Source organism: Pieris napi, chromosome 18 (assembly GCF_905475465.1).
Source record: "Pieris napi chromosome 18, ilPieNapi1.2, whole genome shotgun sequence".
Taxonomy (NCBI): Eukaryota; Metazoa; Arthropoda; class Insecta; order Lepidoptera; family Pieridae; genus Pieris; species Pieris napi.
In genome coordinates, this window is record NC_062251.1 from 5963508 (window position 1) to 5991210 (window position 27703).

Below are 27703 nucleotides of genomic sequence, written 5' to 3' on the forward strand. Positions count from 1 at the left end.
CGCGCCGCATCCCCTCCACTCACTCGGCGCGGAGTTCTACCCGCCTCAGTCACCGCTTGTTCCTTGCGCTAGACACTATGCAGAGGTTTTTTGACGATATTTTCTACGATTATATAAATAAATAACTGCCGCAACTTCTTCAACGTCCATCATGCGCAATATTTCAAGAAGCACTGACGAGTGACGATTGCGACAGACCGCAATAGGGACGGTTAGCCGGAATACGGCATGCCGCTACGGCAGACCGTATATACTGCGGCCTACCGCATCACGGCCAGCCGCTAGTGCGTTGTAGGCCTTAGAGCTAAATCAAAGGCGTGATGGAAGTAAGGGTTACCGACTTAGGGTTGTGAAAGAAGGAAACCAGTATGTCTCAGACCCAAATAGACAACGGCGTATCTACACAGAAGGTTGATCACCTACTTGCCTTTTAGAAAAATTATCACGAAACAGATACAGAAATCTAAGAAAGCGTAGAGTGCCGGCAAGTGGTTTTTTAAACGCTTTATATTAGCTTCACCTGTATGTATGTATGTAACCGACTCCTTCGGACTCAATTTTGACCCACTTTTAACGGACACATTTAATTCAAACTTTGCGCACCTGTCAAAGATCGATGACAATGCAATAATCCGAAAAAAAAAATGAAAAAATAAAAAATTAATTAAAAGATAAATAATAGTTTAAAAAAACTAGAAGAACACACGCTTTATATCGAAAACTAAACTAAAAAACAGAAAATCTCTGCCTCTGTGCCATATTTTTCGTCTATCGAGCAACCCACGCTTTTTCACAATAATACCAGTATTTTTTGTTCATTACCATTTTCAGCCTAAATAAGAAATTATTTACATTATTCTTAATTAATATTTATTAAAATGTATTTTCTGTTTTTTAGTTTAGTTTTCGATATAAAGCGTGTGTTCTTCTAGTTTTTTAAAACTATTATTTATTTATTTGAATCACGTCAAATTTATATAGAAATACCTGGAATGTCAGCTGGTTGCACATAGTGGTGGTGCCCGGCAATAAATGCCTTAAAAAACGCTCAGTTGTGGAACACCAGACGTCAAGGTGGAATTTGCATGAATTTAGCAGCAGTTATTATTCCGTAGAGTTCATCTAAACTGCCCATGATATGATACGACTACTTGTACAAACTCACCTGGGCAATAGCACACCAGCAAACAGAGAAAGACGGCGCCCGCGCAGGCGATCTAGTCTCCGTACTTGCAGCGCGCGCTAACTTCGGCGCAACAAGATGGTACGGCGCCGGTAATCCTTGTATGAATCCTTCAATACGTCCACAGAGTGCTCTGAAACATACACACAACTTACATAGATTACAAACAATCAATCCTATTACACATTTAGGGGGTATCTTGATTTCCTGGTATTTAGGAGGTACATTGACGACTCGTTGGTCTAGTGGTTAGTACCCCTGACTGCGAATCCATGGGTCCCGGGTTCGATCCCCGGCTGAGACGAACATCGATGTGATGAGCATTTGGTGTTGTGCTTAGGTCTTGGGTGTTTAATTATTATATTTATTATTATTATTTATATTTCTATCTATCTATAATATGTATGTATATCCGTTGCTTAGTACCCATAAAACAAGCTTCACCAGCTTAGCATGGGACTAGGTCAATCGGTTTGAATTGACTTTAAAAAAAAATATTTAGATTACGTACAAGATTTTTTGAAGTTATACTTTTGGCGTTAGGGAGAAATGATGTGAGTAAATTTTTACGATGCGCGCGTACAACGTCCAAAAAACCGACAGCATGAAGTTAGATATAGTCAAGATTTTAAGTTTTTTTTTATATTTAAATAAACTTTATTTAACTAGATAATGCATTATAGTAAAACTGTCAATGTATTAAATACCTTTTTTCTATGGTTAGTGTCGTTTCTTCTACAAACGTAGAATAAATTTCTTGACAAGATTTTTATTTTGAAAGTATGAACTGGAAATGGGCCGGTCACATTGGAATGGCCCAGTGGGAAAAAGAGAGGACCAGAAATTTGGTAAGATAAAAGGGATAGAGGGACAGAATTGGAAAATTGACGCGAGGAATAGAGACAAATGGAAAAATAGTGAGAAGACCTTCACACCGACGGAGTTCAATTAATAATGGTTAAAAATAATGAAAGAGAATTGAAACGTGTAATGTAAATGTACGTGTTAACTCGTACACAGGCTATTTTTTTAAAGAACCCAACCAACAAACTAAACCAAAAATAAACTAAGTTGCCTTTCCTTAACATGTAATCTTGTTAAATTTTTACATCATCACTACATAGTATAAAACAAAGTCGCTTTCTCTGTCCCTATTTCCCTTTGTATGCTTAAATCTTTGAAACTACACAACGGATTTTGATGCGGTTTCTTTTAATAGATAGAGTGATTCAAGAGGAAGGTTTATATGTATAATAACATCCATTAAATAGTGGAGAAGTACTGTTATTTTTGAAGTTTCTAATGTAATGTCGTAAATAATTAAATTTTTTCCGCTTACATTGCAAACGCAGGCTGAACCCTACGAGTTTTATCAAAAAAATGTACTAAGTATTGTACACATTGAAAAGGTCTACAGAAAAGTCCGTGATGGTATATGTCTATCTCTTATGGATAACCCACAATAACTTTTTTTTGTCATTTACTTTTTACGACAAATAATGGCTAATTTTCGAAGCGATTTTAACCAATACAGCATTAATCCTTAACCAATTAAATACCTTGAATACATTGTTCATTTAATATAGATCTATATGGCCCGTTACACCGTATGATTTAAGTGAATATTTTCGAAGATATTACAGATTTAAAAATTGCGGGACGTAGCGTTTGCGGCGGTACCGGCCGGCCGCACAGTTTTTCTGTAGTGTATTTAGTATCAGCATTGCACCCGTGCGAAGCCGGGGCGGGTCGCTAGTAAAGCAACAAAGTGTAAATAAATAAACTCCAAGCGTGAGTTAACCGAACATGAATGAACCTAACCTTTGAACTAACGTGTAAAGTAACTAAGTTAACGTAACTAAAGTCATATGTACTTTACGTTAACTATATGATTAAATGATTTTTTACTTTTACTTTACTTAAGTGGTTATATCACCCAGTCTCTGAATAGTGGTGATTCTGGTGTGGAATGAGTCCCACATACCCCTGAAACATCAGGGGTATGTGTAAATGCAAAATAAAAAATAAAATAAAAATAAAATATGTTATTATGGAACATAAGATACATGTATCACTTATTCCACGTCATTAAATTTGAATTTGTAGGCATCCCTACTTATCGGCAAAGAAGACAGAGGGTGTAGGCCGAGAGAAAAAGCCGGCGTTAAAAAACTCTCGGTACTCTTTTAAAATATCAAATCATCAAACAACACTTATTTTAAAACAAATATCGCAAATTAATTAGAGGTAGCCTGTTTAGCACTAGTCCCAGGCCCTTTTATCAACTAGATAATCGTTGACTTTATAGTAAGCCTTTTAATACATTTCTTAAATTTATTGAAAGGCAGAGATAAAAGAGCCTCTGGGATTTTATTAAAGAAGAGTTTCCCTTTGCATTTCCACGTAGGATATGAAAAAAGGAGGTATTTGTGATGTCGTGATGTGTGAGATCGTAGGTTCGATCCCCGGCTGTGCACCAATGGACTTTCTTCCTATACTCATTTAACATTCGCTCGAACGGTGAAGGAAAACATCGTGAGGAAACCGGAGGCCTATTAGATTGACAAATGATCATGAAACAGATAAAGATCAGGCCCAGAACCTAAAAGGGTTTTGGCGCTAGTTTTTTTTTTCAGGGGAATTAGCATCACTGCAAACAGCCGTCACAATAAAGCATTTCATTGGCCACATAGTAATGTAATAATTTAACCAAGCGTATAATAAATGTGGGTTAAATAATTCCACCGTTACATAATAATACCCCACCAGCAGGGAAGTATTGTGTATCGTGCGCACGCTCATCTATCAGTCTGATGTTAGATTTCGATCAATAATGCAAAACGTTTTACCAATCGCCTGCTTTCTGTCTGCAATACGTGAGTTTTTATGGTGATGGGATTTTGGTTTTGGTTTAAACATTTTTATTTACGACTAGTAGACTCGCCCAAGCGTTGCTGTGGCTAAGATTTTTGTTATATTACATAGTAGTAAACTATTCGAGAGAAACGGCAGGAGAACACCAATCCACCATGCTTTTTTGGTGGTTATGCCATTAAATTGTAGCTTATGTGAAACTTTGGTATTTATTTTGATAAGGATCAATACCTAGGTACGAATAGAGAGCCTTTTCTAGCGGTGGTATTTTAATAAAAAAATAATAATAAAAGGACGCTTATTGTGACGTAACTATAAAAGATAGAGACATGCTGTCGACATTTTTTATAGATAGTGATGTGTCCTGAAAAATTGTAATACATCATTTTGTTCTATCATTAATAGTTTTCGCAGCTCACGCGATTGAAGGAAGTTTTTTGTTTATTTTTTACACCTTGGGTTAGCTTATTCAAGTTTTAGTAAGCAACCCTAATTTTTGACAATGAAACATAGCCTATGCCTCGGGAATAGTGTAGCTTGCCAACGGTGAAAGAATTTTTGAAATTATTATCAATAATCAAAAATGTATGAATAGAAAATTATTTAAGCAGTGTTGGCCTAGTGGCTTCAGCGTGCGACTTTCATCCGTGAAGTTCATTCCCATGTGCACCATGGATTTCATTCGCTCGAACGGTGAAGGAAAACAACGTGAGGAAACCGACATGTCTTAGACCCAAAAAGTCGACGGCGTGTGTCAGGCACTGGAGGTTGATCATCTACTTGCCTATTAGATTGAAAAATTATCATGAAACAGATACAGAAACCCAAGGCCTAAAGCGCCTGTAGCGAGCCGTTGTAGCGCCACTGATTTATTTTTTTATTTATATATTTTTTTCTTGTGGCAGTGTACCTTTAATGCTGACATTGCTGCATTTTTGCGTTGACTTTTTCGTTAACTAAAGCACCAGCCAACTTAAATCTTTAATAAGCGCCTGTGCGAACCCCACGGCGAAAGAGTCTCTACTCCAAAGGGATCGAAATCAAAGTTGGAGGAAATACTTTTATATTTGAGCCACTTTTTAACATGAGTTTTAAATAATTGTATGAGTACTGTGGTGTTCACTAAGATAAAACCACAAAGGTTTTTGATATATTTAGTTAACTTATAATTTTATTCAAAAATTAAATAATTATAATGTTAAACTTCGTACTTATGTTAGCGACGCCTATATTACCCGAGTATTTTTTGTTGAAACCATACTACAAAGTTCAACACGAAAATACAAACCTTTTTTTTAAATATAAAAAAATCCCGTTTCTTTAGATAATTCATAATTATAAACTAGCTAATTAGCTATTAAATAGCTATTTAGCTAAATACGTAACGTAAGTTCTCATTCTTTATAAAAATACGAAAATAAAAATCTTTTCTAAAAATATGCGTAGATTAGAGAGAGAGATTAGATTAGACATTTCGTAGATTTAGTGCCAAATAAAAAAAAATGTATACATATTACAAACGCTGTGTGCTAATACTTAAGTGAACAATAAAATATTTTAATTTGAATTTATTATTTAAAAAAAATCTAATATAGAAGAAAAGATTAACCGGTTTCAATCAAAATCCACTAAATGCTTTTGATATACATATTATGTATTTCTAAATCCAAAATTAAAAAAAAAATGTTGCCAAGGCACGCAAAAAACCGTTAATTAAAAAAGTATAGTTTAAAAACGTTTAACAGCTGTGTTGGCTTTGTGGTGTCAGCGTGTGAATCTCATTCCAGAGGTCGTAGGATCGTTTCCCGGCTGTGTCAAATGCATTTAAGACTCGTTCATACTTGGAATCGTTATAAGGAAATTGGCTAAAAATCCGTCAGGCACTACTGATCACCTACTTGGCTATGAAAGAACAAATGATCGTGAAACATAAAGTATTTTTTTTATACTTCGCTTAGGCCTATTCAAGCCGATACAAAAGTGCCGAGTAGGCATTTGTCTACAGCCCTGCGTAAACAATAAACTACAAGCTCCCACCTTTTCAGAATGCCAAATCATAAAATGACTGCTTCACGACTGATTTGAGAGCGACCGCCGATGCGAAAACCGCTGTGTGAGTTCGAAAAGTGAGTTACAGAATCGCAGGGCTGGCTTGACCGAGCAACTCTCCTCTCTGAATTACTTTGATACCTATAGACTTACTGCCTATCTGCGCTCGTACTGTTCACAGTACATCAGGACGATATAACGATAGGTTAGTTTGGTTAATATGCCAGTGACCATTCAATAAAACATTGGACGAAAATGTTATGATTCAAATTAAATAACATTCCGTCTAACTTTACTTAAATATAATTGAACTAGCGGACCTCACAGATGTTGTCCTGCATGATACAGTCGACTCTCGATAATTTGACACTCGTTAATTTGAATCTCTCGATTAATTGAATAAAATCAATGATAATTGGTCCCTTCGGTAATTTGAAGTTGAAAAAGTATTATCTTGCTCGCCAACAAGCGATAATTTGAAATCCGGTCTTCCCTACTCTATAATTTGAAGCGTTTATCATGCACATACCTGTCGTTTGTTTACATAAATGAGGTGTGAGTAAGTTCGCATTCCAGTCTTTTGTGAATAATTGTTAATACATAATCTACTATATAAAAATAAGTCGGGTTTTCCTTCCTGACGCTATAACTCCAGAACGCACGAACCGATTTCCACGGTTTTGCATTCGTTGGAAAGGTCTCGGGCTCCGTGACGTTTGTAGCAAAACGAAAATTCAGGAAAAATTTCAACAGAAAAGCGGGATCACCAAACGAAATGTTACATAAAACGAAGCCATCTGGTGGCGAAACGGAGTTCGCCGAGTTTGCTAGAAAGAATATAGAAATAATAAGTAACAAATTTTGATCAAATTCTTATTTCCTTCAGTCGCCCCTCCCGCTCGTGGTTATTCAAACACTTGTTATTTTGAACTCTTGATAATTAGAAATTTATCTCTGGTCCCTTGAGTTTCAAATTATCGAGAGTCGACTGTATATCAAGCGATTAGGATATTAAAAAATGTATGAAAGTACCGACTGCAGCGCCATCTGCCGGGCTGATGTGTGAATCTAAACCATCCAGGGCTCCACCCAAACGCAACATTCATTAGGCAGAAAAAAAATCATTCAAATCGGTCCAGCCGTTTAAGAGGAGTTCAGTGAATACACATGTACAGTATAATTATGTAAGCTATCCTATGTTTTAAGTTAGATCAAACTGCAAACGGTGTGGAAATTTGATTGAAATCGGTAAAGTAGTTTAGGAGTCCATAGCGGACAAACAACGTGACGCGTAATTTATATATATTAAGATTAGAAATAAATACTAAAAAGATTCGTCAATGGGCCAGAGACAATTCTATAAAAAATATTGTTAAAAAAAGTTTCGATTAAAATTTAAAACCATCGTCGCCTAACTTTATTTAAATGTTATTAGAATTAAAAAAAACACCGTCAATATGCCAGAGACAATTTAATTAGAAAAATGTTACGATTCAAATTAAATAACATTGTCCTAGCTATACTTAAATGTAATTGAATTAGAAATAAAATTTAAAAAGAAACAATTCTATAAAAAATATTGTTAAAAAAAGATTCGATTTAAATTTAATATCAACTAGCTAACCCGGCTAACTTTGTTCCGCCTAACAGTCTAATAATATCGTGTTAACTTTAGTTAGACATTAATACAACTATTTAAGAAAATACAGAAATGTTTTATTGCTAGCCATTGCGAAAGAAGAAATACAGTTTTACACATTAGGCTTCTTCTCTCTAGCGCCAATATTGCGATACTGCATGTTAAAAGAACTTTCTGATATATAACATTTTTTGATGAGGTAACACATGTCTTCGATCAAGATCAAAGCCTGGTTATACATCTCCTCATTCGCCTCAAGATCGGAATTTCTTGAACTGACACGAATTCGATGTAAAATGATGCGTAGTTTTGTTATCAGATGGTACCACATGGTGTTTTCATTCGTAATATTAATTTATTTATTGTTATTCGATGACTTTTTCGATATTTTATTACTTAAACTGCTATTCGGAGAGGAGAAGAATCCATAAAAAAGAGATAACTAACATCGGTCCAAGCGATCTTGAGTTATAAGTGGTGTAACTAACAAGACTTTGTTTTATATATATAGATGTCGCCTAGCTATACTTAAATGTAAATAAAATTTAAAAAAACACCGTCAATAGGCCAGGGGCAATTCAATAAAAAAAAAGTTACGATTCAAATTAAATAACAAAGTCCGTGTTACTTTACTGAAATGTTATTAGATAAGAATTAAAAAAAAACACCGTTCTATTAACGGTGTTTTAGCCAGAGACTATTCAATAAAACATTGGAAAAAAAAAATCGGCCAGAGGCCATTTAATTAAAAAAAAAAAAGATTACGTTTCAAATTAAATAACAAAGTCGTCTCAATTAACTATAATGTAATTAAATAAGAATTAAAAAAAAACACCGTTAATAGGCCAGAAACAATTCAATAACAGATTTGGTAAAAAGAGGTGTATAGACCAGAAACAATTAAATTAAAAAAAGGTTACGATTCAAATTAAATAACAGTCGTCTAAATTAACTATAATGTTATTAAATTATAATAAAAAAAACACCGTAAATAGGCCAAACTATTCAATAAAAGATTGGAAAAAAAATAATAGACCGGAGACAATTAAGTTAAAAAAAAAGGTTACGATTCAAATATCCATGTCATCGGAATTATTCAGCTACATAACAGTTTCATCCACATATTGGATGAATAAACAAATTGCACCACGTTATGGCATAGAAAATTGGTAGCGCGAATAATGTTTTCGCAAGCGAATCGCGTCACGCAAACCGCATGCCGGTTTCTTCCCTATGTGTCGTATATCGGATATATCTGATATTCTTAGGGTCTGTTTCACAATGTACGGATAAGTTCTACATAAGTTCCAAATTAGCTATTTATTACTTATTGGTAGGATAAACACTATTGTTGCGTTTCACGACTGTCAGGTAGCGCTATTCGTCACATAAAGTCCATCACCCTTAAGGGTCTGTTTCACAATGTATGGATAAAGTACCAAATAGCTATGCAACACATAAATTATTTGGAAGATAAATTGTGCTATTTGACACTTCATCGGACTCATAACTTTTGATGTACTTTATGTGACGAATAGCGCTATCTGACAGTCGTGAAACGCAACAATAGTGTTTATCCTACCAATCTATATACATATATAAAAATGAAACCCGTTTTTCGTTCACGACATAACATGAAAACGGCTTGGCCGATTTGGCCAATTCTTTTTTTATAATATTCTTTGAAGTACGAAGATGGATCTTACGGGGAGAAAAATTAAAAAAAATTGAGTGAAAAAGTCTAAAAACAACACTTTTCTATATTTCCATACATACTATTCGTAATAATACTTAAAAGTCAATTTGAACTTTAATACCATAACATAAAGTTCAAGTGTGAGTGGAGGGGTTCCGGGAAGGTAAATTTTTATTTTTTGACATAATGTATTTGTTGTCTTATCAACTTTCTTTTTTTTATCTTGGCTAGACCGGTGTCCCGAATTGCAGAATAAGTATTTAAAAAAATAAAGAATCGACTGTTAGGCGGTACGATGCTCGCCAGGCCAGCTAGTAAGTAATAAATAGCTAATTTGGAACTTATGTAGAACTTATCCGCACATTGTGAAACAGACCCTTAGTAACGATATATGATATGTCCGTCAATAGACTTATATCTAAGAAAGGAATATCTTTAATTTAAGTTTCACACACATATAATAGAAAAATGCGCCCGACACAGTTTACACACACATACAGCTGTCTCCAGCAACACTGATTTTCAATGGGCTCATATCTTGGAAAGACAGCTAAACACTAGACAAAACAAAAATGTTAACAATAAAAAAAACAATTTAACATAAAACATGAGGTTTGACGTTTGACAACTGACATTTGCATTTCATCTTGAAAGACGTACTGCATTGGATGTCGTAGATTGAAAGAAGGTTGTTCCAGGGGGTTGAATAAAATCTCACGACATCTCACCAGGGGGGGAAGGAGGTACAGAAAATTAAAAAAAAAGACCTCACGTAATTTATGGACGCCCCTAACTAACGTAGGGTTTTAATTTAGCAAATTTTTTTACGTTGATCTTATGGGGTATATTTGTCTGAAGGTATTACAAAAAATACTATAAATTGACGGTACAAGTGGCATACACCCGGACCTACCCTATTATAGAATATCCCTTCCGATTTCCACTAAACAATTATTATTTACTATTTATTTCCTTTTAATCAATTAATACCAAATACGATGACTTCCTGGAGTCGACTTAGCTGTCTCCTTTCAACACAGCGTAAACACAAATCAAAATCATTTATTCATTTAGGTAACACAATGTACACTTATGAACGTCAAAAAGAAATACATATTAAATGCTTCTAATTTTATATTTACTGCCAGTTCTCAAATGAAGGGCGTAGAACGGAACCGAAGAACTGGCAATAAACTATCCGCCACTGTTTTTAATCGCCAAGTTTTTTTTGTAAGGAGCTGCAACCATTACACAATGTTCCACATGACATTTTAAGCTTATAAAAAAAAAAAATTGTTCTCTACCAGCATGGTGAAATAGGAGCACGCACTTACATTCTCGTGGGACAACACGCAATTTGATAGAAACAAAAGAGTTCAAAGTTCTTCTTCGGTTAAAATCGCTTCGAAAATTAGCCATTATTAAATTTAATAATGGCTAATTTGCGAAGTAAATGTCAAAAAAATATTATTGTGGTATATCTGTCACCGTAAAATTGTAAACACCGTTAGATTGTAATCTATCTGATGAATGATAACTAGTAGTAGTAGTTAGTGTTGGAAATGAAATGAAAAGCGAAATTTCATTAATTTTTCAATTTTAATTTGTGTTTGAAGAGAAAATATTGTTACGTTTCAAATTTTTTTATTTTGATATATTTTTTTTATAAATACAAATTTTTGAAGTGCATTCATATTATTTGACCGATACCCTTGTTTCATTCCTAACTCTATGGACATATAACGGTCTACTATAAAGCCGACCAATCAGGGACAACCTTCGGACAGTTGACAATTTTAAGATTGTAATTTGACGGTTTCACTTCGATAGATTACAATCTACCGAATAATAATACGTTAAATTGTAAGCAGTACGCTGATGTTCACAATCTTTCGACAGTTTATAATCTCGCGAGATAGATTACAATCTAACGGTATTAACAATTTTACGTTAACATATCCATAAGAGATAGATACCATCGCGGAGTTATTTGTAGACCTTTTCAATACTAAGAACATTATTTTGATAAATCTCGTATGGTTTGCAATGTAAGCGGAAAAAAATTAATTAGATAGAAACCTCAAAAATAACAGTATTTCTCCATTCATATTTAATGGAAGTTATTATACATATAAACCTTCCTCTTCAATCACTCTCTCCATCAAAATTCGTAGCGTAGTTTTTATGATTTAAGCATACATAGGAACAGAGAAAGCGACTTTGTTCGATACTATGTAGTGATGTTGTACATTTACGAGAAAATAGATCTCAAGAGACTCCATCGATTTAAATACCTATACATAAACTGATTATTATTATAGTAGGTACTTGAATATAGTTTATTTTGATTTATTTATTTTATTGTAGATTTAAGATGATGGACATTAGTACAATCGAAATTCACATCAAGAACACACTATGTGGAACCAGCTGCACATTGAAGTATTTCCGAACCAATTCGACTTAGGGTCCTTCTAGAAAAGAGCGTACCAATTCTTAAAAGGCCGGCAACGCACTCGCGAGCCCTCTGGCATTGAGAGTGTCCATGGGCGGCGGTATCACTTAACATCAGGTGAGCCTCCTGCCCGTTTGCCCCCCGTTCTATAAAAATAAAAAAAAATAATAGTTTAAAAAAACTAAAAAACACGCTTTTAAAGCACATCAAACTAAAAAGTGAAAAATAATTCCTAATTTAGGCTGAAAATGGTACCTAAAGGTGATATCAGACGGTTCACTCGAATGATTGTTCACTCGAGTGAATGCTTCATTTCTTTTCATTCTATGTTCACACGGCTTTGACGAAATGATACAGAAATGAACATTCATTGTTCTTTCTTTTAAATATGTCATCGAATGAAGTCGTACGTCTTGGAGTTAGTTTAATTTGTGATCATTTAATCAAAGAGTTGACAAAAAAGAAGCAAAGAAAACGTCGACGGCGGTGGGTGCGACCATGGATTGAAAGAAGAAATTTATTAGGAGCTTCCAATACATTGTTGAGAGAACTAGCCGTTGAAGATCCTGATTCATATTGTAATCATCTTCGAATGGATGAAAGTAAATTTGAAGAAAAGTTAAAAAAAGTTATAACTTCGTCGACAATGTGATGTCCGTCGGCTACAGGACTCGTAACAAAATGGCCGAATCCGAATGAACGTTCTCTCAGTGTTCAGACCGTTCATTTCTCGTTCATTCGGAGTGAGAATGAAAGATACCGGATGCCAATATCCAACACTGTTGGATCGGTTCACTAATGAATTCATTCGGCACTCGTGTTTCATTTTTTGTGCAGACATTTCATTTCGAGTGAAATGTACCGAATGAAAGGTGAAAATGAACAAAAAATGAACCGTCTGATATCACCTTAATGAAAATTCACTTTCATTTCACTTTCATTTTTGAATTCACAGTTTGATGTGCTTTAAAAGCGTGTTTTTTAGTTTTTTAAAATATTATTTATTTTTTATTTTTTAGTTAATTTTTTTTTTTCGGATTATTGCATTGTCATCGATATTTGACAGGTGCGCAATTTGAATAAAATCTGTCCGTTAAAAGTGGGTCAAAATCGAGTCCGAAGGAGTCGGTTACATACAGGTGAAGCTAATATAAAGCGTGTAAAAATACACTAAAATTTCAGGCAATACCAGCCACCAAATAACTTATTGAACCCGTCACTTCTTCGTCATCCTTTCACAAGTATTTTAAACACATTGGTAAATCGGTAATCATAATAAATCATTACATTCCGGGTTAGGTAACGTGTTACGATAATGAGCGGTTACAGTTAACCGCGAAATTCTATATGTCATGCAATTTTGACATTTAATCATTTCAGTTAAACGAAAACTTATACTACGGCATCGCAATAGACGATGGCAAGCGGCCGGATGGAATGTCGTTGATCCCTTGGGGGCGTCCATAAACTACGTGAGGTGTTTTTTTAAATTTTCTGTGACTCTCTCCCCCCCTGGTGAGATGTCGTGAGATTTTATTCAACCCCCTCCCCCATCCCCCAATCTCACGTGAGATTTTTCAAAATGTGGGTTTCTTACGTAAACGCGTTGGATTGTTATTGTAAAAACAAAGAAAAAATTGCTTCGTGCTTTTAAAATAAAATAAGTGAAATGTTGAGCGTTTAGGTATGGAGTTAGCGGGAAGTTGCGGAGTTGGCCTTTAGGGTCAACCGTTTTCCTAATTTTTTTTTTCAATCAGAAAAAAAATTGCGTGATATTCCCCGAGACCCCCGTCCTTCCAACGTAAGATTAAATGAGATTTGACTCGACCCCCTCCGCCCCTTAAACACCTCACGTAATTTATGGACGCCCCCCTTGGAAGATGGGACGGGCTTTTGTATGGGATGCTACTTGTGTGGACAAGTTTGCCCCGTCACAACTCCTTCTAAATAGCAAAAAAGCTGGGGCGACCGCAGAGCAGTCTCAAATATAAGAGTCTCTCCTCCAACTTCGATTTTGTTCCCTTTGGAGAAGAGACTCTTGGGTCGTGGGGTTCAAGTGCACAGGCGCGAATTAACGATTTATGTTGGCGCCTGGTAGATGGTATCGGTGACCTCAGAGCTGGTGCTTTCCTCGCTCGAATAAGTATCGCAATACAGCGAAATGCTGCCAGCGTTAAAGGTACACTGGCACAGGGACCAAACTTTTTAAATTTGTTTTTATTAATTTTTTGTTGTGATTACTAAAAAGAAATAGTTTGAAAAAACTAAAAAACACACTTTTAAAGCACATCAAACTAAAAAGTGAAAAATAATTCCTAATTTAGGTTGAAAATGGTAATGAACAAAAAATACTGGTTTTATTGTGAAAAAGCGTGGGTTGCTCGATAGACGAAAAATATGGCACAGAGCATTTATTTTTTAGTTTAATTTTTTTATTTTTTTTTTCGGATTATTGCATTGTCATCGATCTTTGACAGGTGCGTAAAATTTGAATTAAATATGTCCGTTTAAAGTGGGTCAAAATCGAGTCCGAAGGAGTCGGTTACATACATACATACATACAGGTGAAGCTAATATAAAGCGTGTAATTATACTAAGACTTGAACTTTATTTTAATCTTTATATTTCTATACCTGTCTTATGTTCAAACCAAAAGTATACTTCTTGTAGTATATTTTCTGTTAACCTTGAAACCTTCGGTGGAGTATGACAATACATAGGAGGTACGAGATGGGCATGGTGTTTTTAAGTGTATACCTAAGATATACTGAGCAGTGTTGGCTTCAGCGTGCAACTCTCATACCTGAGGACGTAGGTTCGATCCCCGGCTGTGCACCAATGGACTTTCTTTCTATGTACCTACGCACATTTGCTCGATCAGTGAAGGAAAACATCGTGAGGAAACCGACATGTCCTAGACCCAAAAAGGCGACGGAGTGTGTCAGGCACTGGATGCTGATCACCTTCTTGCCTATTAGATCTGATCTGAGGCCCAGGACCTAGAGGTTGTAGCGTCACTAATTTTTATTTTTTAAGTTATACTACCCTGGACCTAGAGGTTGTAGCGTCACTAATTTTTATTTTTTAAGTTATACTACCCTAAGTATTCCTCAACTAATATTATTTTATTGCTTCCTTTGATAGATATATAGTTGGATTAAAGTGATTTTATTGTTACCAATCCAAATTATTAAGTATTTAATTATACGTAAAGATTTGGCGGATGTTTAATGGCGTAAAAAATGTAATTCACACGTGGTAGAAGTGAAACCTTCAAAAATTTTGGTTTCAAGATAATGAGACGAATTTAATTTTAACTTTTAAATCAATTATTAATGTTGGTAAAAACTACAATTATTAAAAAAGTTTTTATAATTGTAATGTTAATATATATAAATCACGTGTCACGTTGTTTGTCCGCGATGGACTCCTAAACTACCGAACCGATATCAATCAAAGTTGCACACCGTGTGTAGTTTGATCCAACTTAAAAGATAGGATAGCTTACATCTCAATTTATACCCGCAATATTATTGTATTGCAAAATATTTGTTTATTATTTGATAGTCACAATTCTAACAGATTGCAATGTGTTGAAAGTACCAAAGTTTCAAATAAGCTACAATTTAATGGCATAACCACCAAAAAAGCATGGTTGTCCCCATGGCTGGTGTTCTCCTACCGTTTCCCTTGAATAGTTTGCTACTATGTAATATAACAAAAACCTTAGGCACAGCAACGCTTGGCCGAGTCTGCTAATTAGATTATAAAAACTTTATGAAACTTCTTACTATACTAATTTAAAGTTTATACACTGTATAAAGCTTTCTATCTCATTTTCTCCCACGTTACATCTTATGAATTTATGTATCTGTCTCTTTTTGTGTCACCATAATTTGTCAAGTTGTCATCAAGATAATTCGCCCCTCTCACTCTCTCTCAATCTCTCACTTTTCTTCGACAAAAACGCTGCACATCTTCGTGACGCTAATATTATTATTATTGCGTTTCATCCGTTAAAAATTTACCTTGATGCACCTAAAGAAGTTTCACTTCAAAAAATATATTAATTTCTAATCATTTCCATGTGCAGGTCCTCCAGGAGTGCAATTCGAGAATGGCCTACTCCAAATAACACCTGTTAATAAGGATAAGTGTCCCTTTGTACGTGACAACAATGATGTCGCGTTTCTGTTGTATACAAGGTATGTTTGAAGTTCACCGTTACTAGTAACTTACTTTAGTCCTAGAGTCTGGCTAATGAAAGAAGATAATTGAATTATTTGAAAACTTTCGGATGGCAACACAGAATGTCATTGAATTTCTTATAATGATTTATTGTCTTGATACTTCATGCAATTACTCATTTTTATTTCTATGATATATTTTTTCCGAATAGTTAACAGGTATAATAGCCTAAACTTTGATTTTTTTGATAGATTATTTCGTTTCTTGCGCAGGATTTGATTATTCCGAATAAAGTTGTGTTTTATAATAAATATAGTTTTAGTTTTCCATGCAATGCTAGTCATTTTAAGTATCAATAGTAAAAGACTAAATACGTATAGTATTTAATTTCATAGAAATACAGTTACTATCAATGTTAAAAACAATAAAATAAAATCAAGTATCAAGTAAGTTTAATCCACAAAATATATCAAACCTTTAGGGAAACCATACTATTTTTTTTTAAATTTGCCGCGCATTTTCGTTATCTTCTTTCATTAGCCAGACTCTAATTACTTTTACTCGGGAAACCTGTATGTCAACGCCATCTTGATTTGTCGAAAACGTTGTATATGTCGCAGCCAACTAGCTTAAGCCGTTCAATCAACAGTCTAGCCTCTTAACTAAACAGCGCCGTTTAACTAGCGGCCTGAAAGATATTCAGCCAGTTGATGAAACTGCTAGGAAAATGGCTTGTATCGATGACGGTTCATTACTTGCCTATAAACTGTTAATTAAATTTAGCTCCACTTTCTTACACTCTCAAAGTCGAAACGTCAATATGGCGTCGGCAAACCACAACTTTTATGGTGTTTTTCAAAGATTAATGAAAAACAACAAGTACAATGGAAGAGTGTAGTGACAATAATGATTTAAAGAAAAAACTTTTTAACCGGATTAAAGTTATGTATTATTATAAATTTACAAGTTTTTTCTTTAAATGTGTAAAGGTTATGTCAATCAAAGACAATACTATGGACAATAATGATGTGAATTTAGCTATGACTGACTCAAGCAATTTAATTCTTAAAGAAATATTTAATATCTCTGCCACATCAACACTCTCACGAATGGCCTACGCAGTTATTAAATGTTGTTACAAACGCTACGGCTGAATATCTTTCAGGCCGATAGTTAAACGGCGCTGTTTAGTTAAGAGGCTAGGTTGTTAATTAAACTAGGTGGCTGCGAAATATTTAACCTAGCGAGGCGGCGCTTTCGCAAGCGTTATATGTAATAATATGTGCATAAAGTATTTTTTTATTGAGGTCAAGAGTAATTATTATTAAATATGCATTTTTCGGTACATCATTAGTATTACATTTACATTAATTATAATTTTACATTAATTGCAAAAGGTACTAATGTCTCTAGTAAGGTTGCCTCATTAGAAACTAAAGGCAAATTTTTAACATTATTTGTAGATGGTGTGTTTGTAATTCAAATAATATAATAGTCAACGATCAATGTTGTCTTTGACGTGCACAAATGTAAGTTCGTAAGGTGAAGCAAACATCGTGAAGAAACCGGGATTCACTAATGCCTACTGTTGATAGAGGACAAATCTTTGTTTTTTTAATTATTAATTAACTAATTAAATTACTTAAGATGTCATGTGGAACATGGTGTAATGGTTGCAGCTCCTTACAAACATTTTGTAAAACAAAAAACTTGGCAATTAAAAAAAGTGGCGAAGAGTTTATTGCCAGTACTTTTCTTCCGTTCTACGCTCTTGATTTGAGAACTGGCAGTAAATGTAAAATTAGAAGCATTTAATATGTATTTCTTTATTGACGTTCATAAGCGTACATTGTGTTACCTAAATGAATAAATGACTTTCATTTTTTGTTTGACTTAGACCTAAAAAGTTGACGGCGTGTATAATATATTGCGTATACTATAAAAAAAGAGTGCGTGTACTTATGTACGCGCGTAAGAGTTATACTTCTTTGGCATTATTAAAAATAGTTTGTGATTGCAAGCAAATAATTAATTACAATTAAATAATCAAAGACTGGAAAATGAGTCATTTTAGTCAATAAAGTTCAGTTTATATTTGAAAAATTAAATAAATAAATATTTATTTTTATTCTCTTACATTAAGTGTAACATAAATTCAATTATTATTCGAATGTTGTTTTTAAATTATGTCCAATGCCGTAGCATCTTCCGTGGGCAACTTCATTCTGTAAATTTTGTGTCACGGTGGGCGCGCATTTTAAAATTTCACTCTCATTAATTTTTCATATCGCGCCTAAAGAAGTATAACTTCAAAAATCCATTTGTTTTTATTACTATATAGGTGGCCGGAACTAAATTTTATTGAACTTTACAGACACAACCCAAATGAACCGTACACCCTAACCATAGACGATGATGAGAGCTTATTCGCATCGAGCATAGACTTCAATGATGACACCGTGGTCTACTTCCACGCCTTTATGGAAACTTCAAATGACGGCAGCGCCCTCTTAGTTAGAGAAGGTATTATACCAGAATGCTTCTAGAATATTATCACTATGAAAAATAACATGCTTATAGTATTAAGAATATCCATAGCGCTTCACCTGCATCATGAGCACACTCCACATACACACCCTCACTTTTACACACACACAGCAATAAGGTATTACTTAGTTGTAAATGTATTTAATAATTTTTATTGTTTTTTGTTGTATATATATGTGAGACATAGACATAACCTTTAACGAAAAACACTCACAGAAACACTAATTAATAATAATAAAAAAAGAAAAATAACAAAAATATTATGGTAAGAAAAAAAAGCAATAAGGTACATCTTAAGTGTGTAATGTGTGTGTGTTGTGATTGTAACTGGCCCTGGCTCAGCATAATGCTGAGGAGCAGACGTGTTCCACAGCGATGGTCTTTCTACCAGAGACCACAACAGTTAGTTTGCGCCTCAGTCGCAACAAAAGCAAAAGATGTTAGCTGTAGGTTTAAGAGCTAAAACTACTATATGAATATTAGACTAGAATTTTTTTTTCAATGCATTTTAAATGGGAAAGGGGACCCCCCCATGCGCCAGCTCAATTTTCAAGATATGAAGCTCATTTTTTAGGAGGTTTTTTTTTGTCTGACAAAGAAGCTTTTTAGATATATTTACTCAAAAAAAAAAAATATTTTATTTTGAATCAGTTTAATGAATATGTGTTTTATTTCCAAAAAAATCAATGTGACATTTTCAGTTTTTGAAGTGAAAACTTCTTTAGCGGCGTTGTACACTGTTTTTGGAATGGGTAATTTAATGTAATATAAATTGTCATGTTTGTGTACGATAGCGCAATAAATAAATATTGTATTCTACCGCATAAATGATAGTACTTTAATACTGATAATTAAAGCAATTCGTGCAAAATTATTCCCTAACCATTCCAAAATATCAAAAACGCACAACGTTTCAAGTTTTCACTTCTGCCGGCACTCCCGGAGTGCAACCCGTCGTTTTTTAATATAGTATTTAACTATTCCCAGCATACATTCAGCGACAAGACACGAACGTCATAATGGTAGATGCGCAACACCTGGAGGCAGGACCTTGGTACTTTACAGCGGCCTCCAATACCTGGTACATCGGGAGGATTGCAGCTGAATTAGTTGACTATTTAGTCTCCAGGTATTATGAACACATTTTTCAATATATCGATCAAACAGATTCAGATAAGATACTCAAAGCTAATATGTCAATTTGCATAAATCCAGCGCTGGTCGGGGCCGATCAAGTATTACGTAAGCAGATTTACCGTAATTTATACCCCCCCCCCCCTTCTTCTCCTCTTGTCCGCAAAAGTAAGCTTAGCTATTTTTTTGTAGGAATCCTCGAAAATTCATTTCGTTTTCAAGCATAGACAATGTGTGGGTAATATGTGTAAAAAAGTAAATAATTACTGTTGACGTAATCACCAAATAAGAAAATCAAAGACTCCACCCCCTATAGTGCTTTCGTAATACTACTTGAACGGCCCCTTACACGTCTGCTCCACAGCATATGGTTGAGCCAGGGCCAGTTACAACCACAAACATTACACACTTAAAATGTACCTTATTTTGTTATTTTTCTTTTTTGATTATTATTGTGTGTGAGTGTATAAAGTGTGTAGTGTGTAAAGTGATAAATGTTGTCTAAAAATTACTTTCAGGGGTTTGAAATTGTCAAAGACACACTTCGTGGGTCACAGTTTGGGATCTCAGAGTGCCGGAGTCGCTGGATACAGCTTGAAATCAGGTATATTTCATTAAGTTAGATTATTAGATAGAGAGAAAATATAGCTATGCTTCACACATTGATGATTTTATATGTTGGGTTTACATAGTTCCAGTGGCGTAACAATAGGGTGGCAGGGCTGCCAAAATGCCACGGGCCCCCGACCCAAGAGGGGACTCTGCCCAAGAGATATTATGTTCTATGGATGAATGTGAAGTCTTCAATACGCATCGGGCAAGCGTGGGGACTACAGACCATTCCCTCTCGCCTAAGAGGCCTATGGCCATTAGTGGGACATATACAACGTGTAACTGAGTACAACGTGACGTTTTTTACTGCTAGGGCCCCATCAAAGAATTGCCACGTGCCCCAGATGGTACATTTACGCCACTGCATAGTTCCCCAAAATTAGTAACGCTACAACTTCTTGGCCTCAAATTCCTCCCGTGATCATTCTTAATAAACAAGCAGTCCATTGACGGACGCTGTCGACTAAGTCTAAGACCGAAGACAAAAGTGAAAGCAGCTAGTCTTACACAAGCATCTTAAGCTGAAAAGCAGAATGAAAAGAGAGCCACAACATTCGTTAACTATTTGCGGCTTAATTTACCCGGCGTTTTCTTCATTAGATGAATCTCGAAAAGCAACTGGAGTGTAAAAGAAAAGAGAGTCACATAATTCTTTAGCTAGATATGATTTAATACCTCGTTTTTACCTCGCGTGACCCGTGTTAGTGATTTCTACCCAGCGTTCTCTCTATCCGACAAAGTGCTTCTCGAATACCGAAGTGCGATAGAAAAGAGAGTCACGTCGTCAACTAGTTGAGGTTTATGTATATTTACAATTTCTATCAGGTCGCGTGTCCCGTATAACGGGTTAATTTACCCTGCGATTTCTTTATTAGATGAATCTCGAAAAGCAACTGGAGTGTAAAAGAAAAGAGAGTCACATAATTCTTTAGCTAGATATGATTTAACACCTCGTTTTTACCTCGCGTGACCCGTGTTAGTGATTTCTACCCAGCGTTCTCTTTATCCGACAAAAACCTCTTGAATAGCAACCGGAGTGCGATACAAAAGAGAGTCACGTAGTCAACTAGTTGAAGTTTATGTATATTTACAATTTCTATCAGGTCGCGTGTCCCACATAACGGGTTAATTTACCCTGCGATTTCTTCATTAGATGAATCTCGAAAAGCAACTGGAGTGTAAAAGAAAAGAGAGTCACATCATTCTTTAGCTAGATATGATTTAATACCTCGTTTTTACCTCGCGTGACCCGTGTTAGTGATTTCTACCCAGCGTTCTCTCTATCCGACAACGTGCTTCTCGAATACCGGAGTGCGATAGAAAAGAGAGTCACGTCGTCAACTAGTTGAGGTTTATGTATATTTACAATTTCTATCAGGTCGCGTGTCCCGTATAACGGGTTAATTTGCCCTGCGATTTCTTCATTAGATGAATCTCGAAAAGCAACTGGAGTGTAAAAGAAAAGAGAGTCACATAATTCTTTACCTAGATATGACTTAATACCTCGTTTTTACCTCGCGTGTCCTGTGTTAGTGATTTCTACCCAGCGTTCTCTCTATCCGACAAAGTGCTTCTCGAATAGCGGAGTGCGATAGAAAAGAGAGTCACGTCGTCAACTAGTTGAGGTTTATGTATATTTACAATTTCTATCAGGTCGCGTGTCCCGTATAACGGGTTAATTTGCCCTGCGATTTCTTCATTAGATGAATCTCGAAAAGCAACTGGAGTGTAAAAGAAAAGAGAGTCACATAATTCTTTACCTAGATATGACTTAATACCTCGTTTTTACCTCGCGTGTCCTGTGTTAGTGATTTCTACCCAGCGTTCTCTCTATCCGACAAAGTGCTTCTCGAATAGCGGAGTGCGATAGAAAAGAGAGTCACGTCGTCAACTAGTTGAGGTTTATGTATATTTACAATTTCTATCAGGTCGCGTGTCCCGTATAACGGGTTTGGATCCGGCATTTCCTCTATTCGACAACGTGCCACTCGAACAGAGGTTGGACCCATCTGATGCTGAATTTGTGGACGTTATTCACACGGACGCTGGTATATTCGGTAAGTACAACTTTAAACATTTCTCTAGGCCACTTCAGGCATGTCGGGTCTACTATAATAATAAAATGTGTGCGTGTACTAGGTGTACACACGTAAGAAGTGAAACTTCTTTATGACCTTATTTTTCGAAAAATGCAATATACTATATGCAACTTTACAGAAATTGGTTAAATAAATTTAAATTAGATAAAGTTTAACAAAAAGCTTTTATTATCATAGACATGAATACAAATACAATTATTTCATTTTAACTTATTACTGTACTACTATGTAGTACTAAGATTATTACAGAATTTCATTAATTGTAATAGAATTATTAGTATTACTATCATTGTTATCGTTATTATATATTTTTGTTACTAATGGCTTCGAATCTCTTCGGATCAACCGTGTTAGGGACAAGAAAAAGATGGCGCGTAACCGAAAAATGTGACAAATGTGTGTAAATTTTTTTCCAACGCCGATAAAGAAGTTTGACTTCAAAAGGCAACATGGCGCGTGACCTACTACAAAATTTTTCCCATACGTCGGTAAAGAAGTTTCACTTCAAAAGATGGCGCGTAACGGAAAAATGTGACGCGTAACGAAAAAATGTTACACAAAATTTTTTTCCAACCCCGATAAAGAAGTTTCACTTCAATAATAAAAGTAAAATATCATTTAATCATATAGGTAACATAATGTACACTTATGACTTGTCAGTAAAGAAATACATATTAATGCTTCTAATTTTACATTTACTGCCAGTTCTCAAATCAAGGGCGTAGAACGGGAGAGAAGAACTGGCAATATGGCTCCTATTTCACCATGCCTCCTGCTGATAGAGAGGACAGAGGATATTTGTTTTTAATTTATGTTATTATTATTAATTACTTAAAATGTCACATGGGACATGGTGTAATGGTTGCAGCTTACAAACGTTGTCTAAAAAAAACTTGGCGATTACAATGTGTGGCGTAGAGTTTATTGCCAGTTCTTCTCTTCCGTTCTACGCCAGTTCTCGGCAGTAAATGTAAAATAAGAAGCATTTAATGAATATTTCTTTTTTGACGTTCATAAGTGTACGTTGTGTCACCTATATGAATAAATCATTTTTGACTTTTGATCACGAGTGTGCGAAGGAGTGCGAAGTACCGAAAAACCTCAGAAAATCTTCTTATATTTCCAAATAACTTTATAAGTATTGTAAAGGTGCGTACAGACTATATAACATAACATGTTATACAACATTGCTATACAACATGTTTCAGATAATGCGGACACTGAATGTTATAAATCATGTTATAATAACATGTTATTGATATGTATGTATGACGAGCCCTGCATTTAAATTTTTTTGTTTTTCTTTTGTTATTTTAATGTGTACAGTATTGTTTTATGTTATAATGTTAAATAACAAGGTTACTAATGTGGACGTGTTAAAAAACGCAAGTTATATAATATGTTACATAGTCTGTACGCACCCTAACGTATCTCTCACTAGTCTTTTGCTTTTCAGGTTTCAACCGGCCCGTAGGCCACGTGGACTTCTTTCCCAATGGTGGCATGAGCCCGCAACCTGGCTGCGAATTGGAGGTCGTCATACCGCAACAGGAATTGTTAAATAAATGTTCGTATATGATCACCCACGGAGGAAGTTCACTCAGATACATCTTAACTCTATATATTCCTTTAAAAATACCAACGAGCATTCATGGTGAATGTTGATGTACCCAGAGAAGTATGTCAGGAACGTACCAAGTGGTGATCCATGATCTCTGCCTACCCATTCGGGATAAAGTCGTAATAACATAAATAAATAAATAAAACTGCATCAATGAGTTTTAAACACATGGGCTTTTATCTCTGCATTAAAAAATAAATCAGTACAATCTTTTTAGGGTTAGGCCTCGGATTTCTGTTTCATGATAATTTGTCAAGGTGATCAGCCTCCTGTGCCTGACACATTCCATCGACTTTTTGGGTCTAAGGCAAGCCGGTTTCCTCACGATGTTTTCCTTCACCAGTCGATGGAATGATAAATGCGTACTTGGAGAGAAAGTCCATCGGTACATCCGAGAATCGACGGCCACTAGGACAACAATGCTCTTATTCATCTCTAGTAATCTCTCTACCGATTGGCTGGCTTTTTCTAATTTTCCTACAGCGAAAGAGAAAATTATATCCTTGCTCAGTCACTCTTACTAACAAAATATTTTTCTTAATTCCACAGATTTCTGCAGTCACTGGCGATCTTATAGGTTTTACAGCGAATCTGTGCTTCGTCCAAAAGCCTTTGTTGCGTCTGAATGTAATTCGTGGAAGGAGTATAAGCATGGCAGATGTTCCAGCGCAAACAGAACAAATATGGGATACGGGGTGGATAGGACGTAAGGACTTTTGGGATATTGGGTCACTTATGGTTTTGAGGCTCACCTTCATATGAAATTTCGTACTTTGTAAAATTCAGCTTTGTTTTAAACTCGCTACTTCACCATCTTTTCGCCATTTGGGAGTGTTTAAGTATTACGTCAGAGAGTAGAACGTCGGAGATTATTGACAACCCCCCCCCCCCCATGTAACGCGCCGTAACGTTTCTATACCCAAGTATGGTAAAACGTGACCACCTGATGACTCTTTAAACCTAAAAGTTACCATTATGTGGTGTAAAGTACTGGATAGTCGAAAATAATATTAACAATAACGCGTTATTCAATCCCCGCCCCGCATCGTAACGTTTTACAAAAATACCCCCCCCCCCCAAATTCGTTACGAAATACTTGAACGCTCCCTTTTCTGGTTTTGTTCGACTACTTCATAAATGTATTGATTGTTCGGCATATTATGAAGGACTCCATCCAAGATGACAGCAGTTTATCCAATTACAAAATGAAAATTTAATGGAAACCCCAAGTTTTGAAGTTGTCATGTACAATGTACATCCATATACATCTTTTCGGGTTTAGCCTAATGGCCTATACCCGGCCTTCGAGCCGGTTAGACTAATCGAGGATCGAGAAAGAACACTATAGGAATATATATATAGATGAAGAACACTTTCCTTCCTCCATATACTAAGCTTGTCTTACGTCTGATTTGGCAATAGCTCTGTATCTCTATCTGTGCTCTAGTATCGTAGAGATATGGAATACAAGGTATAATTGTTTTGTCAAGTACGTCTGACAAGTCACAATGTATATTAGCCGCCATTAAGTTCCAGCACCTTGTATGTGGTACGGGTAATCATGGTCCATCAAGGATTCCTAAAGATGAACAATAAGATGTTTTTTTATTACATGGAGGGGGGGAACGGGCAGGAGGCTCCCCTGATCTTTAAAAAAAGCTCATGAGTGCCAGCCCTTACGTTCTTTTCTCGAAGGACCCTCGAATAGTTTCGGAAATACTTCAGTGGCCAGCTGGTTCCACATAGTGGTGTTGCGCGGCGAAAACTTAAAAAAACGCTCAGTTGTGGAACAACAGACGTCAAGGTGATTCGGGTGGAATTCCGTATTCTGCCTTGACGTCATGAAACTCAACTGCAGGTTGAACAACTCCTCTGAACACTCCATAGAATCTCAATATCGGCAAGGGATCAAGCCGGTATTGGTCGTCGACCATTCGAATCGCTCTTCATTAAATACGATATTAGAAGACACTTATTGGATCTTCCTTATTTCTCAGAATCTGTTGTATTGGATTTGTTTCAGACACCAATTTTAGTTGCCCTTTGTTTTAGAAAGTTCTGAATGTTTAGTAGCCTTTTTGGTATTCAAACCACTCATATGCTTCTTGTATTGAGACACACTAGATCACGTATATTAGAAATTTGCACAATTATGCACGGTTAAGGGATGCACGTTTCTCATTTCAGGTAATGAAGCTCGGAGATTCGCCAAAACGAACCCATTTGTTGGAAGTGGAACTGAATTCAAATTAAAAAGCATTCTCAGTCCCCCTGCCCCCAAGAGATATCGTAGATCTATTTCTCCAATGTTAAAGCTATTAAGATTCTTTAAAAGTGAAATAAGAGAAATCAATACATCAATAAAAACACCACAATATTTGTATAATATTATGTTTAGGGATATTAATCCAAACCAACCCAGAAAATTTAGCTTCGAAGTTGGTAGGAATAATTTTTTCAGGAGTTTGTTTGGAAGGCGAGATTTCTTAACTATTAACAGTGAATAGGAATATCTTAAGAAAATTAATTCATAGTAAAATACCTGCGTCTAGCTTGTGTCAAAAAATGTCCTTCTAAATTCAAAATAATGTTATTATGTCAATTTAAATATTGTACACAAGAAGTGTTTTCCTCTTCATAGAGACTGTAAGTAGTGTATAGCTAAGGTTTCCTAGAAAAGCGGTGCCGTTGTCCAACGGCCGTAATGTAACGTTGGGTGACGTCACCCTACGTTGTTTATAAATAACATCGGAGTAGGTTTTCTAGAGATCGTTGAGTGTCACCGTAACGTCAAATAGCGGTGCTGTCATTTGCATGACGGCCGACATAGCGGTGATAAACATTAGTTCAAAGTTTTTCGCGTGTAGCGGTGCCCATATTTAATTAATACCATGAGTGGAAACGTGACTTGGACGAGCGAAAATGATGTTTTTTTTTGCATTATGGTAAAAAGTATAGACGACCGTTATTAACAACCGTAAAATGACGGCCGTTAGTTAACGGCACCGCTTTTCTAGGAAACGTAAGCATTATTGGACACTTATGTTAAAAATAAAAAAAATACTTATTAGTCTTAAGTTAGGTTAGATTGTTATGATAATTTATTTAAAAAAATGTCTATCTGTATAAGCGGCCGTTCAAGTATTACGTAAGCAGATTTACTGCAATTTATCCCCCCCCACAAGAGGAGGGGCTCTTGTCAGCAAAATTAAGCAAAGGTCTCAAATATAATTGTACATAAACGTATTCATTTTATGTAGGAATCCTCGAAAATGCATTTCGTTTTCAAGCAGGCAATGTGGGGATAATATGTGTAAAAAAGTAAATAATTACTGTTGACGTCATCACCAAATAAGAAAATCAAAGAACCCCCCACCCCTCCCCCTATAGTGCTTACGAAATACTACGAATTAAGAGACTAAAAATATTAACAATTTCAGGGCCCGAGGAACCTATTACTTAATGACACATCGACAACCGCCATTTTCTATAGAATAATTAATAGTTTAATAAATATAATTGTCTAAAATTTCTCATTTTATTTACAAAAAAATTGCCCTGTTTGTCTCTTTCGCAGAAACGTAACGAAAATAAATTTTCCTGAAA

At 35.5% G+C, this 27703-nt stretch overlaps 2 protein-coding genes across 5 annotated transcripts in view; one reads left to right on the plus strand and one right to left on the minus strand.

Moving 5' to 3' along the window:
* LOC125058538 (double-stranded RNA-specific editase Adar) overlaps positions 1–27703 on the minus strand; it is a 53675-nt gene that overhangs the window by 5517 nt on the left and 20455 nt on the right. For all 3 annotated transcript variants that reach the window (XM_047662626.1, XM_047662627.1, XM_047662628.1), the window contains one exon: positions 1166–1316. In XM_047662626.1, coding sequence (XP_047518582.1) covers positions 1166–1316 — 151 coding nt within the window. The remainder of the gene's footprint in view (positions 1–1165; positions 1317–27703) is intronic.
* On the plus strand, positions 3931–27626 carry LOC125058539 (pancreatic lipase-related protein 2-like). 2 transcript variants are annotated; one of them, XM_047662631.1, is made up of 9 exons: positions 3932–4059; positions 15990–16101; positions 18459–18607; positions 19619–19760; positions 20284–20369; positions 22306–22434; positions 23933–24043; positions 24647–24803; positions 27538–27626. In XM_047662631.1, exons 1-9 carry the CDS (start codon positions 4017–4019, stop codon positions 27593–27595), a joined length of 987 nt encoding a protein of 328 aa, XP_047518587.1. In that variant the 5' UTR covers positions 3932–4016; the 3' UTR covers positions 27596–27626. The 2 variants fall into 2 exon arrangements, with proteins under 2 accessions (XP_047518586.1, XP_047518587.1); XM_047662630.1 differs by lacking the exons at positions 24647–24803; positions 27538–27626 and adding an exon at positions 26285–26659 and having other exon boundaries at positions 3931–4059.

Bases quoted from the DNA above. Each gene is read 5' to 3' on its own strand.
- LOC125058539 (XM_047662630.1), top strand. From the start codon at position 4,017: ATGCAAAACGTTTTACCAATCGCCTGCTTTCTGTCTGCAATAC. The intron at 4,060-15,989 runs GTGAGTTTTTAT...TTCCATGTGCAG, and splicing joins CTGCTTTCTGTCTGCAATAC to GTCCTCCAGGAGTGCAATTC. The intron at 19,761-20,283 runs GTATTATGAACA...AATTACTTTCAG, and splicing joins GTTGACTATTTAGTCTCCAG to GGGTTTGAAATTGTCAAAGA.